This window comes from Panthera leo, chromosome D1 (genome assembly GCF_018350215.1).
Source record: "Panthera leo isolate Ple1 chromosome D1, P.leo_Ple1_pat1.1, whole genome shotgun sequence".
NCBI classification, from domain to species: domain Eukaryota; kingdom Metazoa; phylum Chordata; class Mammalia; order Carnivora; family Felidae; genus Panthera; species Panthera leo.
The window spans coordinates 73188168-73208798 of record NC_056688.1 but is presented as its reverse complement, the minus strand read 5'-3'; the positions used below and the strand labels follow the sequence as shown (position 1 = coordinate 73208798).

The window sequence follows — 20631 nt, the reverse complement described above, 5'->3', positions numbered from 1 at the left end:
CGTATGTCATTGACGAGGGTCATGTTAGGGATGGGTCACATTTTCTCCTTGGGTTTTGTTTGTTGTTTCCCTCAATTGGTCTGTCTTTTTTTTTTTTAATGTATGTTTATTTTTGAGAGAGAGAGACAGAGACAGAGCACAAGCTGGGGAGGGGCAGAGAGAGAGGAAGACAGAGCATTAGAAGACAGAGCACCTTAGAAGCTCTGTGCTCTCAGCACAGAGCCTGATGTGGGGCTCAAACTCATGAACTGTGAGATCATGACCTGAGCCAAAGTCAGATGCTTAACTGACTGAGCCACACAGGCGCCCCTAATTGGTCTGTCTTAAATTAGTTTTTTTAACCAGTTTCATTTTAAAATAAGGTTTTCTCTTTGCTAATGAAATTTTAAAATTTAGTGTCACTATTTGATTGCATGGCTAATTATTAATTATAAGAGCACCATAAAAGGAGAAGTAGAGGTCTCATTCTAGATCATACTGATTGAGGAAAGGGTAAGAGTATACAAAATTTTATGCTCTGTTGAGGAATTATGACACTTCTAAAGGTCAAAATTTTAATAATTTTTGTCTCAAGCTTTCAAGGTTTTGCTTCTCTGTTTAGAGAGTAGTAGGTAATATTTTACTTATATATGCTATGTTTAAGTCAGTTTCAAAAAGTTTTTTTTAAATACCTCTTGTCTGCTAGGTGATCTAAAAAGCAGTTCACATGTGTTATTTCATTTGCCTTAATTCAGAGGAACAAGTGAAGGGAGAAATGCGTAGGACAAAAACCTTAAACCCATTTTTGTTTCAGTGTTATCTTTCTAATGCTTAAACATGTTGTATTTGTAGTCCTGTTCCTTCTTTAGTTCTAATGCTGTGCCCCTAAAAGTGACAATGGTGAATGCTGATCCAATGGGGGAAGAAATTAATGTCATGTTTAAGGTGAGCAAATGAGGTTACTTTGTTTTAAAATGATAATTTAAAAATTCTTTTCTCAAATTCCTTTTCCAAATTGCAAAGTAATTTTATTTAATATTTAATTAAATTGAATAATTAAGTGAAAAAATATTGCTGACATAAATTGTTTCCAGACAGATTTGGGAACAAATGCAACTCTGGGCTAGAGCTGCTACCTAGGCCCTGCTGGTTGAACACATCATAACTGCATGCAGTGCCTTTCACACAGACTGTCATGTGAGTGGCACCCCTGGGAGTTGTGCTGTGTGAAAGTGCACAACTGTGAGCAATGGCACTGGTTTTTGGAAACACATAACTTACCTGTGAGAAGCAGCAGGAGTGGAGCACTACCGAGTAACCTATTACCAAAGTTCTGCATCTTGTGATAATAATTCATATATTTTGAAGAAAGAATGGAGAGTTTTCATTAATTCATTGAGTTAATGGAGCTTCATAAAGATAGCTTTTCTTGCACTATCTTTGATAAAAATATAAACATATATTTATATAAATATATATAAATGTAAATGCAAAATATATTTATATTTTTCTTCTAACTTACATCTGGTTTGGGTTATATTTTACTGATGTATTTGCTTTTTTCTAAAACAGTACCACCTATTTGAATACAGAAATTTTATATATTAAGTGTTAGTATTAGTTAAGGCAAATCTCCTTTTTTTCATAACTAGTTAAAAAAATATTCATCATTATGTGTCTTAAAGTTATTTTATCCAATTTTAAAAAGAAAATGAAAACTTGATGTGATTCCAGTTAGAATTTATTTTGGCAGGGTTAACTTTTTTTTTAAGTAAACTTTTAGTTTGAGATAATTATAGATTCATAGCCTGTTGTAAGAAATTATACAGAGATCCTGGGTAACTTTACCCAGTTTCTCTCAATATAACACCTTGCAAAGCTATCATATAATATCACAATCAGGATATTGGCATTGATACAGTCTAAATATGGAATGTTTTGGTTATGACAAGGACCCTCCATTTTGGCCTTTTAAAAAATTGAATATGATTCACATACCATAAAATCTAATCCTCTAAAGTGTATAGTTCAGGAAATTGAGACATGAAGAGGTTAAGTAATTTCTTCTGGAATGCTGCAGAAAAATAAAAAGGCAGTTCTGTTCATCTCATTCTTCACTCTTTCTATTATTTCTCCCTCCCCCTGCCTTTAATAGTATGTAACATAGTTAAGTCTTTTGGAAAGGTACAGGTTTCATTTTGTTTCTTTGATTCCAAGGTTGGTGAAGATCTTCGGCAAGATATGTTAGCTTTACAAATGATAAAGATTATGGACAAGATCTGGCTTAAAGAAGGACTAGATCTGAGGATGGTAATTTTCAAATGCCTCTCAACTGGCAGAGATCGTGGTAAGTCTGTTAGTTCTGTCTTGGTGTCTTATTATTTCTTTTCTGTGAACTTAGCTCATAGTGTACCTGCCCTGAGGGAGTCCTGATGCTGAACACTATGATCTCAGTTGTTTCTTACTTTAATTTCGTGTTACTTTATTGATTTATTTGTTCACAAATAAGTCATTGAGTAGCCCCAATGAATGCTTTGCAGTAACCAGAGGTGTCTGTTGATTGATTGAATGAAACTGTATGGTCTTCAGCTTTTGATTTAAAATTAAGGCCGTGTCTAAGTTAAACCAACTTTGGTTTCGTTTCTGCAAAATAAAATAATGGTTTCAAAATTTTTTTCTACTTAAGGGCAGAATTCTTCTTCTTATTTGCTAAGTTTATTTCCTTACCACACATGTTTGGTGTGAATAGTAAAAGTACTACACCCAGAAATAATTGTGATAATTAAAGAGATAATCAATATAAAACACCCCAGTATGTGAAACATATTAGGTACTCAATAAATTGTAACTATTATCATTATTCTTATTCAACAAATGTTTGTTGCTAATCTATCAACAAAATGCTAATAACATGGAGTGCTTATATTTAGAAGGAAGCAATTAAAGACCTATAATTTGAAAAAGGGGCCCCTAGGTGGCTCAGTCAGGTGTCCAACTTTGGCTCACGTCATGATCTTGCAGTTCGAGCACTGTGTCAGGCTCTGTGCTGACAGCTCAGAGCCTGGAGCCTGCTTCGGATTCTGTGTCTCCCTCCTTCTCTGCCCCTACTTGTGCTCTCTCTCTCAAAAATAGATAAACATTAAAAAAAAAAAATTAAAAAAATAAAAAAGTAATTCGCAGATACTTTAATAAGCTAAAAGCTCTAAAAAAAATTACAAAGTCAGTACCATGGGGTTTTAAAGTATGGAAAGATCATTTATAGTTGGTGGAAATGAGAAATGCTTCTCAGAATCTAATCATAGACACTAGAAAGTCACCTGAAAAATTATTTAATCAACCTTCTAATATTTGCCATTCATTTTATGCTTAAATGCCTATACTTAAGGAAATTTAACTGCATTTCAAGTTGGTCTGCCCTATCCTGGATAGTTCTGATGACTATAGAAGTTTTCTTGTATTCTGGTGAATGGGAACTGACTCCTAGTGTCTTCTACCCATGAGTTCCAGTTCTGTTTTAGACTATCATATAATTAAGTCAAATCCCTCTTTATGATGAAAGTATTGTGGCCTCAGATCCTGAGTTTCAAATTCTTTAGCCATTAGGTTACCTTATTATCTGATTGTTTTCATTGTAAAGGGTTTAAGTGATCCAGTCTCTGAGAATGGCACCTGGACTTGGTAGAATGCAAAGTGGGCAAAGTCTTGCACATGTGGAACTTAACAAGTAAAATCATCATACTAACTCTTGCTAAATCATGCCTTGGCCGTTCTATACTTGCATATTTTGTATCTTCAACCCAAGTGTAGGACCTTATCTATTAACTTTCTTGTTATATTTGATCCATTACTTTTCAGCCTCTTGGATTCTTTTTAAAATCTGACTTTTGTTATCTGTCATTAAACCTCTTAGTTTGTGTCATGAACTGATTTGAAGAACATACATTCTGTAGCTTCTACCAAGTCATTGAAAAAAAAGTTTGCTGAGAGAACTAAGGACCAACCCTTGTGGCATGCCCCTAGAGATTTCCTTTCAAATGATTGCTAAATCATTTTATTTATTTACTAAGTATTTTAATTAGTTACTCATCAACTTTATTGTGTTATCAGCCACTCCACATTTCTCCATTTTATCCATCAGGACAGTATGAGAGCCTTATCACTTTCCTTTCTTAGTTTAGGATGTACATACTTTATCTTGTCAAAAAGGAAACCCGGTCAATTAAAGAATTCTTGCTGGTTGTTTTTCATTTAAGTCTTGTAAAAGGAAGTTGTTTTATTAAAATTCCTCAACGAGAGCCCACCATTTCATTAGATTGTTTTTTTTTGTCACCACACTTATTTCATATAGTTGAACTTTTTCTTTCTTCTTACGGAATTCTATGTAACTTTGGAGGCAGATTCCTCATGTTTTTTATGTTGTTTCTAATGGTTGAGTGTTTACTTTGTGTCTTGCCCTGGTCTAAGCTTTTCACTTGTGTTCCCTCACAAGTGTCCTTATTTTTCAAATGAAGAAATCACATCTCCATCCTCTGTGAAGTTTTTAACTAGTATCTCGGTATTTGTACTAATCTTCACTTCTTCAGACTCAATAGTTGTCTTTATTTTTTTTTTTTTTTTTTTTTTATTTTTATTTTTTTTTTTTTTTATTTTTGGGACAGAGAGAGACAGAGCATGAACGGGGGAGGGGCAGAGAGAGAGGGAGACACAGAATCGGAAACAGGCTCCAGGCTCCGAGCCATCAGCCCAGAGCCTGACGCGGGGCTCGAACTCACGAACCGCGAGATCGTGACCTGGCTGAAGTCGGACGCTTAACCGACTGCGCCACCCAGGCGCCCCAATAGTTGTCTTTAAATACTCACCAGGCATTTACTGTGTGTTTTGTATCTTCCCCACTGGATTGATAGTAAGTTCCTTTAGGGCAGTGACCGTATCTTACATAGCTGGTATTACTTTGTATATTTTATGAACTTTGGTCCACTGTTTTTACACATAGTAATTTGCATCTATGCATATTTGATTATAAAATTAAAAATTTATTCATATATTAAAATTTTGATTAAATGTTGTCATAGAATCAAGGTCCAGGTGCTCATTGAAAAGGGATGTCACTGTGAACTATAAACTAGATGATGCAACCAAAACAACATAGAAGATCCAAATGAATTCATTGTGCGTTGTTTGGCCAGGCTACTAGGATTAAAACCTGGCCCTGCATACTTTATTTTGGGGTGGTCTGAAGGCCTTGGCCAACTTGCTTTCTTCCAGCCCTTTGTCTGAAGCAAGTCTTTGTGTCCATTTCGTTATTTTGACACTACTGCATTTCCTTGGTTTTTAAAATCCATAAAACAAATTATTTAGTTATAGAAATAGTTCATGCACATAGTAAAATATCTGTGTAGCATGTAATAGAATAAATTGAAAAGTAAATCTTAGTTTCTCCCACACCTCCATTTTTAATCCTAGGCATCCTACTTCCAAAATAAAGCCACTTACATAGCCCTCTGGGACTATTTTGTATATATTCTAACATGCATGATATTCTAACATACATAATCTTTCTTTTAAACACAAAAGGACAGTTCTCCATCTGGATTTTGTATTTAATAGCATATTTTTAAGCATAAGTACATAGAGATCTACTTCATTGTATTCCCTTATGTAAATGTCCCATAATTTATTTGTTTCAAAAGTTTATTTGTTTTAAAATTTATTTGTTTTAAAAGTAGAGAAAATATGGGGTGCCTGGGTGGCTCCTCAGGTCATGATCTCACGGTTTGTGGGATTGCTACGTGCGGCCCCACACTGGCAGTGAGGAGCCTGGTTGGGCTTCTCTCTCTACCTCTCGCTCTGTCTTCCCTCCCCTGCTCACATGCTCGTGCACGTTCTCTCTCTCTCAAAATAAACATTTCTTTAAAAAGTAGGGAAAATAAAAAATGATTTGCCTAGCCAGGCATTTACATTTTCAGTTAGGAAGACAACACATACTGGAGATTTACACATTATCACAAGGACAATCTTAATCTGCTCTTCCCTTTGAAAGGGCTTAGTGTACTCTGAAACATTGCATCATTTCCCAAATACATGATCAGAGTAAGCTGTTTTGTGCTGAAATGGGATGGCACATATCTTACAAGTAACTTTATTAACTAGGTCAGAATCCGCTAATTTGTAATTAAAATTGTTATTCTTGGGAGTGTGTAGCACATGATTGTATAAACTGTAGAGTCTCAAATAGTCAAATGCAGCTGTTACATTTTGGGTACTTCTGAAAATAAAAAAATTTTGATTGCTTAAATTTTCTAGCATGGACTTCCAGACTTTTATTTATTTGTTTTTTTATTTGTTTATTTTATTTAAAATCTACCATTTTTACAATTTTTTAATGTTTAGTTTTTAAAGTTTATTTTGAGAGAGACAAACAGTGCAAGTGGGGGAAGGAAAGAGAGAATTTTATAGGAGTTAATATAATAATTATCATAATAAAAATAGTTACCATTGGATAGACTTTACTATGTACCAAACATCATGCTAAATATGTCACATAGACTTCTTTAATATTCATTAATAACTCTTTGAAGTAGATACTATTCTTTTTTTTTTAATTTTTTTTTAATGTTTTTATTTATTATTGAGACAGAGAGAAACAGAGCATGAGCAGGGGAGGGGCAGAGAGAGAGGGAGACACAGAATCCGAAGCAGGCTCCAGGCTCTGAGCTCTCAGCACAGAGCCCGACACAGGACTCGAACTCACAAACCACGAGATCATGACCTGAGCCGAAGTCGGACGCCTAACCGACTGAGCCACTCAGGCACCCCTATTCTTTTTTTTTTTTTTAATTATTTATGTTTTAATTTACATCCAAGTTAGTTATCATGTAGTGCAGCAATGATTTCAAAGTAGATTCCTTAATGCCCCTTACCCGTTTAGCCTATCCCTGTTCCCTCAACCCCTCCAGCAACCCTCTGTTTGTTCTCTGTATTTAAGAGACTTGATTTTTTTTAATGATAATTCCTAACTGGTATCTCATGTCTAAGATTGAAAGCTATAATTTTTTTTTTTAATGTTTGTTTATTGGGGCACCTGGGTGACTCAGGTGTCTGACTTCAGCCACCTGATCTCATCAGGTCATGATCTCATGGTTCTTGAGTTCAAGCCCCACATTGGGCTGTCTGGTGTCAGCATGGAGCCTGCTTTGGATCCTCTGCCCCTCCCCCACTCATGCTCTTAAAAAATAAACATTAAAAAAAGTACAATAAATGTTTATTTTATTTTTGAGCGTGCGTGCATGAGAGGGAGTAAGAGGGAGAGAGAATCCCAAGCAGGCTCTGTCAGCACAGAGCCCTACTTGGGCCTTGATCTCCACAACCGCAGATCATGACCTGATGAGCCGAAATCAGGAGTCAGTCGTTCAACCGACTGAGCCACCCAGGCATTCTAAAGCTGTAAATTTTTTAAAGGCTTACTCTTGGGAGACATTTTCACATAGATTAATGTTTTGTTGTTAAAGGTATGGTGGAGCTAGTTCCTGCTTCAGATACCCTCAGGAAAATCCAAGTGGAATATGGTGTGACTGGATCCTTTAAAGATAAACCACTTGCAGAGTGGCTGAGGAAATACAATCCTTCTGAAGAGGAATATGAAAAGGTGATTAGCATGTCTCCTTATTCCAGATAACTTTGTCAAAAATGTATTACATAGGTCATAAGTGCTTTCATTTTCCAGCTCTGGTGATTAGACATTTAGTTTAAGTTGTAAAAACAGCCATCTTTCTCTAATTAAAAAAATATATGTATAAAAACAGTATATTTAATGGTAGGAGTCTGAGTGAAACCAATGCTAAATTACCCTCCAAACATTCCAAACATGTTTTAGAGGCCAGCAAAACAGAGGTATTTTTATAATGCAGAATGTTATATTTCACAAAGATCTTGGAAAAGTTATGGAAATGAGGAAGAGTGGCTGTATTGTGTGGTAGTTGAGAGCAAGATTATGGGCTAGACTCTCTGAGCTTGACTTAGGTCCCAGGTTCCTCACTAGCTATTGAGCCTTGGGCAAATTATTATATTATGGTATTATAGTACTTATTATGGCTGTAAAAAATAATAGTACTCTAAGGTTATTATGAGAATTAAGTGAGTTTATATGGAAAGCCCTACATTGAGTAAATTCTGTAGTTGATAGTTATTAGAGGTGTCATTTTTTTCTTTTGGCACACTTTTGAATGCTATAATAGGAAAGGAAAATCTCTTAAGAGTTAAAAACTTTCAATGATCCTAAATTGGCCTAAGAAAGACTCAAGAATACTTTTTTTTTTCCTTTCTAAAAACACTTTCAATGGCAATATAAGGAGATCTATTTTAATATCATTTGCCAACCTACTTTATGTCATTAATGTATCATATTTAAAGATATGTACAAATGCTGTCTGTTGAGAAATTTTAATTTTGTAGAGGAATTTTGTCCTTTGTTGGTCTTTTAAACTGTTTAAGATCAACCCCTTTTCTTTGTTGTGGTATTGAGGAAGCAGTGCAGCAAAAGCCAATACTTGTTTATAGTAATGTTGGCTCTTTTGTGGTTCCAGGGAAAGTGGTTTGACACAAAATAATTGTCAAGTAAAATACATTGTGTACTTTTTATGCATTTAACTTTTAATATCCTTTACTAAGAATATAACATAGTGGAGTCACATCGCTTGGGTTTGAATCTTGGATCTGCCACTTAACAATTAGGTGGTTCTGGGAAAATAATTACTCTGTTTCAGTTTCCCTCATATGTAAAATAGCAATCATAATGGTACCTTTGTCATATACTGTGTTTGTATGTAGAAAGAGAATAGTAATAGTGCCTAGTTTGTGATAAGTGCTATTTAAACATTTGGTCTTATCATCATCAGTAATAATTTCTGGGGAATAATCACATGGACATATAGAGCCATATGACTGCTCCATTCAGAAATGTACTATTTTGAGGGGCATCGGACTTTTGATCTCAGCTCAGGTCTTGATTTCAGGGTTGTGAGTTCAAGCTCCACACTAGGCGTGAAGCCTACTTAAAAAACAAACAAAAATAAAATGTAGTGTCTTGAGAATATACTAAATGCATATGCTTTGGACAAGAATACTTATTATATACATCTTGCTGTATCGTTCTATATGATGTTGTGTTAATAACTTAATCCCCAGGACAAGCAAGACTAAAGTGAAAGATTTCCATCTTTGAGGAACTTGCAGATGTTACATAAGGAGTCAACAAAACACATTAGTTATATTATTGTATGTTTAAAGATAGCAGGTGACTTTCTTTATACATGCTTTCCCTATAAGCCAAAAAAGGGAAAATACTCTTTTATAATCCTTTATCACAGTGTTACCACTTGTGCTAAGCAGCAGAGCCTGTGAGGAGCAGAGGTCCACAACGATGATTCTTACAAGATGTTCAAAGGCAGCACATACCCTCAGTAGGGACTGACAGGATCTCTGCCTTTTAAAAGACAAAAGTCAGAGAGATAGGGGCAATAACCATCTTTAGAAGGTGTTTTTGTTTTCAAAATAGGAAAAGGCTGGCTATTGTTACCATAACCTAGTTTATAAGCTATTAAGAAAATGGATTATGATAGTGTTTTCAAAGGGTGATGAATTACTTTAATCTTTATAACCTGCCTCCTTTAAAAATTTTTTTTTCCTAAAATAATTTTATATCTTTATTACAGGCTTCTGAAAATTTTATCTATTCTTGCGCTGGATGCTGTGTAGCTACCTATGTTTTAGGCATCTGTGATCGACACAATGACAACATAATGCTTCGAAGCACAGGACATATGTTTCACATTGACTTTGGAAAGTTTTTGGGCCATGCACAGATGTTTGGTAGCTTCAAAAGGTACTAATATTGTTATTGTTGCTAAAGAAGAGAGGCACTGAAATACCCCAGGGGGCGCCTAGCTGGCTCAGTTAGTTGTGCATGCAACTCTTAATCCCAGGGTCATGAGTTCAAGCCCCATGTTGGGTGTAGAGCCTACTTATAAAACAAAAAACAAAAAAACACAGTACTTCAGGTAATTCTGAAGATTTCCACATTGTGAATCGCTTTTCAAAAGATATTAATAAAATTATCTGTACCCATCCATTATTTGTATATATATATGCAAGAGTTTCTGTAGTAATTTTTACTTGAAGGAAAAAGAAATTGACCTTTCTTACCATGTGATTGTTAAGTTTTTGATGGTTTTAACATCAACTGTTTTACAATCTAAGCATTCCTCCTCCACTTTTTTCTTCCCAAGAAAGCTGAAGCTGTTGGTTTGCTTTCTTCAGATTTATTCAAGAGATCGTTGATTTTGAGTGAATTCATTTCAAGTAATGCTAAAGATATTTTCATTTTGGGGGCACGTGGGTGGCTCAGTTGGTTAAGCGTCCAACTTCGGCTCAGGTCACAATCTCGGGGTCTGTGAGTTTGAGCCCCGCGTCAGGCTCTGTGCTGATAACTCAGAGCCTGGAGCCTGCTTTGGATTCTGTGCACTCCTGCCCCCGTCCCTCTCCCCCCCCCCCCCCCCCCCATCTCTTCCCCTCCCCTACTTGTGCTCTGTCTCCCTCTGTCTCTCAAAAATAAATAAATGTTAAGTAAGAGATACTTTTGTTTTGACAGTATTAGAATTTTATGTAAGATATCTTTGTGTATTTTGATGAACCTATATTTTGACACATTTAGCCATAACATTGATTTTAATTAGTGGACACAACTTATTTTAAAAGAGAGGCACTTTTTATTTCACAAATTAATGTCCCAAACATTAACTGCCTCTTTTCTTGCTGTTCTTTGCCTTGTAGCTCCCACTGAGCATGACTGGGGATGAAAAAGACCCTAAGAGATGACTTTACCATTGTAGTACACGAGGATGAGTGTGTGTGTGTGGTAACCTTTGCTGAAATGAATTAAGGTGTATTTTATCTAGTTAGTGGTACCTGTAAAAAGCTCCCATTTGTATAACGGCAATGAGTGCAAAATTTTTGTCTGTATATTTGTAGCTACTATTTGATCACTATTTGAGTGTGTGGATTTATAAATATCATCTTGGAAAAAATTCATATATTCTAAGTAATAAGATTGATTATATGAAGGCTTTCCTGCAAATACAAATTTATAAGTTTTAATGCAGATTCAACACTGCCCAGTACTAAGTTTCCCAGTTGGAAATTGCTATGGCTCAGATAGCTTCGTTCAATAACCATGTGATAACAACAGCACTATTTGAATATCTTCTATAAATAATACTTTGTGTGTATTTTCTTTTTAAATAGGGATCGGGCTCCTTTTGTGCTGACTTCTGATATGGCATATGTCATCAATGGGGGTGAAAAGCCCACCATTCGTTTCCAGTTGTTTGTGGACCTCTGCTGCCAGGCCTACAACTTAATAAGAAAGCAAACAAACCTCTTTCTTAATCTCCTTTCTCTGGTAACTCTGTTCTTTTATAAGCCTTTAATTAATTTACATTACTGCTCTGTGTTTCAGTATCTAAAGAAGGATATTTTGGAATGAAATTTACTGTAGTTTCAAATGTCAGATATACTATCACCAAAATATTCAAAAATTGCTGCTCTGTAAAATATTCCAGACACCGTTTATATAAAATACAAAAAAATAAGTCATGAGAGTGGGCTACCCTGGGAGTGAGGAGTAAAAAGTACCTGAAAAGGACCCTGAGAGGGTCATCTGGAATGCTGGAACATATTTTATGTCTTAATCTGGGTGTGTTCAGATTTTTATACTTCTCTGGATATTTATTAAGTTAAAAGTAAACCTCCACTATGATTATTGTGACTGAACTTGATGTAAAAACAGAGGACTAGACAAAAGGTCTATATTTTACAGCTTTTATTCCATAACCTGGCTTTGTGACATCCAACAATTGACTTCCTTGGCCTTGGTGTTTTTCATTTGTAACCGAATCACTTAGGTCCCTAAAATACTAATACAAACTCCTCAAAACTGTGATTGTTTTGTTTGCTTCAGTTCTAATTATTTGGCCAGCTTTTAAGGGATGGGTAAGGAACAGAGTTTTAAAAAATTGAACTCACAAACTCTTTTTTCCTTTCTACAGATGATTCCTTCAGGGTTACCTGAACTTACAAGTATCCAAGACTTGAAATATGTTAGAGATGCACTTCAACCCCAAACTACAGATGCAGAAGCTACAATTTTCTTCACTAGGTAAGGCATATTTAAATATTTTAGAGAAGGGACATAGCTTTGATTTGTTTTCCTTAAACAAATGCTATATATCAAAATTCTGATTTTTCAGGAAGGAATTGTGAATCACAGTATTAGCAAATAGTAGCCTTATCAAAAGTATATTTTATGTCAGAAGTTTGTTTACTGAATAAATGTAAAGGATTTGCAATAACCATTTTAAAAATAAATTTCTCTCAAAATAGCTGGTTTTTATTTAGTATATGACTTCAATTATAAACATCCTGTGTATGAACTATTTCTGCAAGACGTATTTTCTATAATGCCAAATACAAGGTTTTTTGGGTTTTTTCCTAAAATAATATCTGTGTTAATCTGTTTTTCAGGATTCTGCCATGACAATTTTTGTGGATACTATAAATGCTTAAAACAGTGAACTCTGGGACACTGCTATAGTAAATTGTTAATGTATGACATGGTACTTAAAACACGTATACCAATTATTGGCATTTGAACTTGGTATTTTTGCTTTAAAAGCATATCTTCCTGGCAAATTGGTCACCTCATTATTGTGGTATAGTGATACCACCTCATTATTATGCCATAGCAGGGAGGGACACATGAGCTCATGTTCTTTTCTCCTTTTTCTCTTGCCTTCTTCCTCTCAGTGGAGAAGAGATAGAAAACTGGACTGGACTTCCCTAGTCTCAAGAGTCTGGCCTGAATTGAATTGAAGGAAGCTGACTTTTGTATAGCCTTCCAAACTAATCCTGATAATTTAGGTATTGATGGGTTTTGCTTTGTTTTTTTAAAGAGATTTGTTGCCTCTCCTGGCAAAACTATAAAGCAGGCATGTATCAGTCTGCTTGAGCTGCCATAACAAAATACCATAGACGACATGGCTTAAAAAACAGACGTTTATTTTCTCTTAGTTCTGGAAGCTGGAAAGTCTAAAATCAAGATGCCAGCTGATTCACTTCCTGGTGAAGGCTCTAGGTTATAGACCATTGCCTTCTTGAGGTTTTCTCACATGAAAGGAGATATAGAACAAGAAAGCATAAGCTTTCTTGTGTGTTCTTATAGGAATTTTTATCCTTATCCTTATGACCTCTTCTAATCTTACTAACTCCATAAAGGCCATATGGGGTTGGGGTTCAATGTATGAATTTTGGAGGATACAAATATTCAGTCCATAGCCAGGCAAGAACCTTTGTGTGAGGTTCTTGACTTTTCTTTTTGAATCTCTTTCCTCTTTCTGGATTCCTTTATCCTGTTTCTGAGACTTCTTGTTTCTTTTTGCATGCCTAAAATGTTTTACTCAAACCTGCCTTCCAGATTTATTCCCACCAAACTCCATATCCTGTCAAAACTTCTTTTTCCAACTAAGGGAAATTATGATTATCTGTAGAAGGAATCTGATTCCAAATGCTACTACTATTTGATAGAAGAGATTTTATTAAATTTGAATTATTTTCCGATGCTCCATTCTACACCTGTTTAGTTGCTACCTTCCCTGTTTATTAAAAGGGAATTAAAGGGGTGCCTGGGTGGCTCAATTGTAAACTGTCCAACTGTGACTCTTGGTTTCAGCTCAGGTCATGATCTCAGTTTATGAGTTCGAGGCCCGCTTTGGATTCTCTGTCTCCCCCTCTCTGCCCCTCCCCCACTTGCACACATGCTTTCTCTCTCTCTCTCTCTCAAAATAAATAAAAGGGGGGATTAAATAATTATTTTTTTGGCATTATACCAATTATCTTCTATAATTGGGGGTATCGGACCCCACAGAGCTCAAGAAATGAAAGCATTGTTTCTTGGAGACAATGGGATGGGATGGAATGGAGACTTTCTTGTGCTAAAATGTTTTGTTGGGATGGAATATCTTTTAATGGGTTTTTGGCCTGAAGAACAAAGGAAACCCTTTACAAAGTGAGGATCTGCTTAATATTTTAAAAGGAATGAAAATGGGGTGCCTGACTGGCTCAGTTAGTAGAGCATGTGACTCTTGATGATCAGGGTCATGACTTCAGGCTCCATGTATATATATACATACACACACACGGAGACACAGAGGTAGGTAGGTAGGTAGGTAGGTAGGTAGGTAGGTAGGTGGGTAGATAAAAATTTAAGGGGCGCCCAGCTGGCTCATTCAGTAGAGTGTGTGACTCTTGATCTCGGGGTTGTGAGTTCACGCCTCACATTGGGTGTAGAGATTAAAAATGAAATCTTAAAACATTTTTTTAAATAAGGAATGAAAATATTTTTCATCTTTTATTATGTTAAAAAAAACTGAACATGTTTTCTCATGAACATTTACTATTAATGTATTTTCTGATTGTTTTGTAGGCTTATTGAATCAAGTTTGGGAAGCATTGCCACAAAGTTTAACTTCTTCATTCACAATCTTGCTCAGTTGCGTTTTTCTGGTCTTCCTTCCAATGATGAGCCCATCCTTTCATTTTCACCCAAAACATACTCATTTAGACAAGATGGTCGAATCAAGGAAGTCTCTGTTTTCACTTACCATAAGAAATACAACCCGGATAAACATTATGTAAGTTAGGTTTTGGTATTTGTAGAGACTCATGCATGCATTACTGTTGTCCTTTCCTGGTTCCTTCACTGACTCTGCTAAAGTTCCTAACACTTGCTCTTCTCATACTTCTTTCTTTTTGGATGGTCCAAAATAAATACATAGAGGAATCCCTTATTGTTTTTTGGTATTTATTTCTTGGTAAATTTGCTCCCAAACCATGGGAGAAGAATGTTACTCTTCCTTTCAGAGACCAGACTAAAAGGATGGTGCTATTTTGCTTTTTCTCCTTCCTTGAATTTGTTCTTAATTTTAAGGTAAAGCTTGCTCATGGTAACAAATGCATCCTATTTATAAGCATATGAAGTTTTTAGTTCTCATTCCACTAAGGATGAAGTATTATAAAACACACACCCACACATAAAGTTCATCTTTGAACAAAAACATCATCTTTAGTATGCTTCCCCTTGTCCCCCAAAAGGATAGCATGATCATCTGTTTTATTATTTTTCACCCTTGTGCTAATACTTCTGCTGGGAAATACTTTGCAGCACAGTCTTTAAATTGTTGATAAAGTGATATTTTATAAAGCAATTTTATTATTTTAATTTGCACCTATTAGTAAATTTTTGTAAGTTTATTTAGTGTTTTATCCTAACACCACTTTACTGAGTAGTCCATTCTTTCCCTCAATGATTTATGACATTAATATATCATAATGTAGAATATTATAATGGTAGTATATTTTAAGTGTAATGGGTATACATATATTCATTCCTGAATTTATTTCTGGTTTTCTGTAAATATATGACTTATTTCTATAACAGGATTGTATTCTGTAAAGTACTGTGACTTTACCATAGTTTAAATATCCAGTAAGACAAGTTTTCCCTGATCCTCCTGCCACCATAAATTTTGCTTTTCTCATTTACTCTTTTAAATGAACCTATTAATATGTTCATTGGAAAGGCACTAAATTTATAAATTTCAGGAAGTACATTTATTATATTTAATCCTGAAAATAAGTGACTTTCACTTTCCGGTTGTTTATATATCTTACAGTGGTTAATATCACTATTAGATATAGTTGATGTGCTATATATAAATACGATGACTTTTATGTTTGCTGTTTCCTATCAGTGACATATTGATTACTAATTTAAAAGCATTTGGACTACATAGAATGGTCAAGCTATAAATTTTCTGTCAGGGAAGTATTTTGTTTAATGCATTTGGGTTGTGATTTCTTTTCAGATTTATGTAGTCCGAATTTTGAGGGAAGGACAGCTTGAGCCATCATTTGTGTTCCGGACCTTTGATGAGTTTCAGGAGCTTCACAATAAGCTCAGTATTATTTTTCCACTTTGGAAGTTACCAGGGTATGTTCCCATTGTTGTTTATTAATCTTTTTTCACAGAAACAATTTCTTACCAAGTGTAGGTCAAAAGCTTTGTGTAAACACATGGTAAGATACAGTGGACCATGTGTGACTTATTTTCCTTTGTATGGCAAGGGTCTGATCCATCCATAGACAAGGAACTGTATGTTTTCGGTGAATGAATAAACAGTGAATAAATGATCAAGATCCTAAACTTAAAATATGGGATTTTCTAGCTTTCTAGAAAAGCTAGAAAAAACTTTCAGTTGAAGCTTTTATTTATTTTATTTATTTATTATTTTTTTTTTTTTTACAAATCCTATTGGGCTAGGTAAATCGTTGCTTCAACTACCTTTACAATGAGGTCAGGGAACTTAGTTGAACCTCTTAGTTTATTGTCTGTACCACAGTGAGCAACACCAGATAATAATTTAGAATCTTGGTTTTAGAAAAGTCAGAATTTTAAATCACTGCAGAAATAATTTTGGCCATACTCAGCTCCTTGAGGGGAAAAAAAAAAAAAAAAACAGCTGAGGTATTGAGACTGTTAGTCAAAATCTTATATAACTTAGTTTTGTATCAGTTACCCTTTCAAAACCCTCAGTTTTGATGTGGCTGATGACCAATAGATTTCCTGCATCAAGTTGCTCATATTCTTCTCGGACTAGCTTTCAGAAGTAAAGAGTCAACAAAGTGGGTATCAGAATTTATTTCCATGTGCAGTCTCATTTTCCACTGTCAGCAAAACAGGCAGAGTTAAGATTATCTTGATTTAGACCCTATGTCACTTGTGGACACAGTATTGACCTATTATGGGACTACTATTCAACAATAACTTTGGCTGATTGAGTGAGTAGTGATTATTTTGGAAGATATGCATAAAATATTGTGAATAGGCTAATGTTGAGAAGAAAGAGTAGAAAATAAGTAATAAATAGCAAAATAGCAAAACAATGTGTCTTTTGTACCAAGGTTTATAAAAGGATAACAGGTACATGAACTACTTCATCTCCAGTACTTTGAAAAGAAATTACAAAACTTACTTTCTAGAAGATTAAGACTCCACTTTGTATTTAAGTATATATTTTTAAAAATATTTCTAATTAAATATTATACTTAATTCTATAAATACTTCCAGGTGAAATAATTTAAATCCCACTTGTTTTTGTTTTCTTTTGTAGTTTTCCTAATAGGATGGTTCTGGGAAGAACACACATAAAAGATGTAGCAGCCAAAAGGAAAATTGAGTTAAATAGTTATTTACAGAGTTTGATGAGTGCTTCAACGGATGTGGCCGAGGTGACTGTCCTGATTGAAAAAATAACCACATACTCTTCTTTGTGCTACATAATATTTAAACTAATGATTTGTTTTCCTCTTGTGTCTTAGTGTGATCTTGTTTGTACTTTTTTCCACCCTTTACTTCGTGATGAAAAAGCTGAAGGAATAGCTAGGACTGCAGGTGAGATTATTTTTTCTCTTTCTTGATAATTCACAGCTTCCCTATGACATGCAAACCTGTAATTTCTCAGTGGATGTGACAGAGTGACAGTGGGGTTATTGACAGTGGTCTGGTGAGAATGAAACGGGGGTATTCTTTCCAAGGCCATCAATTTCTGGAGACACATCATTTTCCCGATAGAGTGCGGTTACTAAAAAACTATAAATCAGTGGCCTACTAGGTTATTTACCTTTTTCTTTGCCCACATGCAATGGTCGTGGAATTATAGCAGATTTCTTTTGTTGTTGTTTGAACCAGTGCAAGCAAGATAAAATAAAGATGAATGTATTTATATTTTCAGATGCAGGTCCTTTCAGTCCTACTCCAGGCCAAATTGGAGGAGCAGTGAAATTATCTGTCTCTTACCGAAATGGTACTCTTTTCATCATGGTGATGCACATCAAAGATCTTGTGAGTGTTTACAAATAATGATGATTGTAGAGAAAACCTATACCTTGGTAAGAAGTATTACTGTTAAGGGAATGCTTTTCTTTATAGGTTACTGAAGATGGAGCTGACCCAAATCCATATGTCAAAACATACCTACTTCCAGATACCCACAAAACATCCAAACGGAAAACCAAAATTTCACGAAAAACTAGGAATCCAACATTCAATGAGATGGTAGGTTAAAATCATTTCTAAAAATGTCCTAGATTTGTTCTTTTGAGATTTTAAAGTTTAAACACTTAAAATTTTTTAGGTATCAGTTGCAGAACTATTTATTGTTCTAGTAAAACTACTCAATAGCAATCTAGTGGTACTTAACAAAATGTTGCAGAATTGAACCTGCCATCATTGACCCTTAGGTTTTAAAAGATCTTAGGAGTTATTATTCAACCACCCTTCTATGTTTGTAGCCCCTCTGCAACATTTCCAAAAAGTGGATGTTCAGTCTGTGCTGAAATGCTTCCAGGCCATCCACTTTGATTTGGGCAGTTCCAACTCTTAGATTATTATTATTATTATTTTTAATGTTTTTATTTATTTTTGAGACAGAGAGAGACAGAGCATGAGCAGGGGAGGGGCAGAGAGAGGTGAAGACACAGAATATGAAGCAGGCTCCAGGCTCTGAGCTGTCAGCACAGAACCCAACGCGGGGCTCGAACTCACGGACTGTGAGATCATGACCTGAGCTGAAGTCGGATGCCCAACCGACTGAGCCACCCAGGCACCCCTTAGATTATTTTTTATACTGGGCTGAAATCTTCACTCCCTGCAATTTGCACTTAGTGGGTTTCAGTTGTACCTCTTGGAACCACACAGAACTACTCTTTTTCTCCTTCTGCGTGACAGCTCTTCTGATAACTGAAGTTCAAATGCCCTTCCTGTTTATCCTTTTAAAACATCTTCAGTACTTTTACCTTTATTTGATAGGATGTAATTTAAAAATCCTCCTCTTCCTAATTGGTTTTAGTTTGCCAGCAACCCTCTTCATATAAAGAGTGCTCTAAACTAAAAGCAATAAGCAAAGCATCAACTGAACAGTGTGGAACAGAACTGTGACTTTGCTGAGTGACTCAGAACTTAGAAACTTACTTAGCTATTAAAGCCTGCTAACCCTTAGTTAACTACATTTTCAGGATAAACACCACATTATTTGTGTGCATTAACAAAAATGTCTGGATAGAGATTTGGAAGAAAATAAATCTGGATTTTCATCGAGGTTATAAGTTTGTTAAAATGTAGCCCTTTAAAAGCATATACAATATTTGATGAAGACCAGGTGATGTTATTCTCAAAAAGTAGTATTGGTTTTTTCTAGTTGGTAGTGTTGTACTTTCCAGAAATAAAATGTGGCCAGTTTTTAGTTATTATTAGGCAGTGAGAAGGACTAGATTAAAGTGATATTTCTTAGAAGTTATGATGAGGCTTTGTTGGGGGAAAAATCTGTTTGATGTGATGTTTCAAAGAGCTTTTCAGCATTCCAGATTTGCTATAAACTGCATGTGTACTTGGTGAATTTGCAGTGAAGTATGGATAATCAGAAATTATCATTTCATGGCATATAAAATCCAACAGAAAAGACAACAAGAAGAAATTCTAACCCTTATTTTTTTTTTGTAAAATAATTATGTTATCCCATCTTGCTTCCTTCCATTCTCCGGCTCAGATATCAGGCATCTGCACTGTAACTGATTTTCCCTTCACCATACCTCCATCTCAGAAAATCCATGTTGTTAGTTTTTAGCCAATAATAATTTTCTACTTTGTGCATTTCTATGTCAGACATTCAGAGGAATGATAATGATAATCCAAGACTCCTGAATACAAAATGTGCATCTAAAGTATGAGACACATTCCACCAGATGTGTCATAGTCAATGCCAGCAATTGTAGTCTCTTTACTAATCTCACTTCTGCTTTTACTTAAAATAATCTGTAACTTACTGTTTCTTTTTGCCTTTGCTATAGCTTGTGTACAGTGGATATAGCAAGGAAACCCTAAGACAGAGAGAACTTCAACTCAGTGTTCTCAGTGCAGAATCTCTGCGGGAGAATTTTTTCTTGGGTGGAATAACCCTGCCTTTAAAAGATTTCAACTTGAGCAAAGAGACCGTTAAGTGGTATCAGCTGACTGCGGCAACCTATTTGTAAGCTAATGGATTTCTGAGTTTTGGAAGCAAGAACAGTTATAAACACGTAAACACATACACACTTATGAACTTTATATAGTATTTTTATACTTGGACAGAAATTATAAAGTAAATGTACTTAACTGCATTTCGATACATCTGTTGGACCAACAGTCACATAATTAACTTTAAGAACTTGTTGAAGCCATTGCTGTTTTAAAGTCATTATATAGAATGCTATAAACTCTAAACTTAATATATAAGTCCTGACAAAGACTTTGAGTTGGTGAAGGATCTAATCCTTTCTTGAGCAATTCAGAGTAATAGCTTTAGTTTGGTCTGATAGTGCTATGTCAGTTCAGCCATCTATTTTGCATTGTTTCTTACACAGACACAGACAGCATGTTTGTTTTCCTGTTTTGCACCTTTTATAGCCTTTACCATTGTGTGTGTTCGTAAACACCAAAGGAAAGGAAAG

General features: G+C 35.2%; 1 protein-coding gene across 1 annotated transcript in view; it reads left to right on the top strand.

The window, feature by feature from the left end:
- The window catches only part of PIK3C2A (phosphatidylinositol-4-phosphate 3-kinase catalytic subunit type 2 alpha), a 118184-nt gene extending 97873 nt beyond the window's left edge, over positions 1-20311 (top strand). Inside the window, exons 21-33 of the mRNA XM_042904174.1 lie at positions 832-924; positions 2197-2326; positions 7488-7624; positions 9690-9859; positions 11278-11434; positions 12081-12190; positions 14513-14720; positions 15954-16078; positions 17259-17376; positions 17467-17539; positions 17880-17989; positions 18077-18202; positions 19993-20311. Coding sequence (XP_042760108.1) covers positions 832-924; positions 2197-2326; positions 7488-7624; positions 9690-9859; positions 11278-11434; positions 12081-12190; positions 14513-14720; positions 15954-16078; positions 17259-17376; positions 17467-17539; positions 17880-17989; positions 18077-18202; positions 19993-20175 — 1740 coding nt within the window. The 3' untranslated portion in view covers positions 20176-20311. The remainder of the gene's footprint in view (positions 1-831; positions 925-2196; positions 2327-7487; positions 7625-9689; positions 9860-11277; positions 11435-12080; positions 12191-14512; positions 14721-15953; positions 16079-17258; positions 17377-17466; positions 17540-17879; positions 17990-18076; positions 18203-19992) is intronic.
- The last annotated feature ends 320 nt before the right edge of the window (positions 20312-20631 follow it).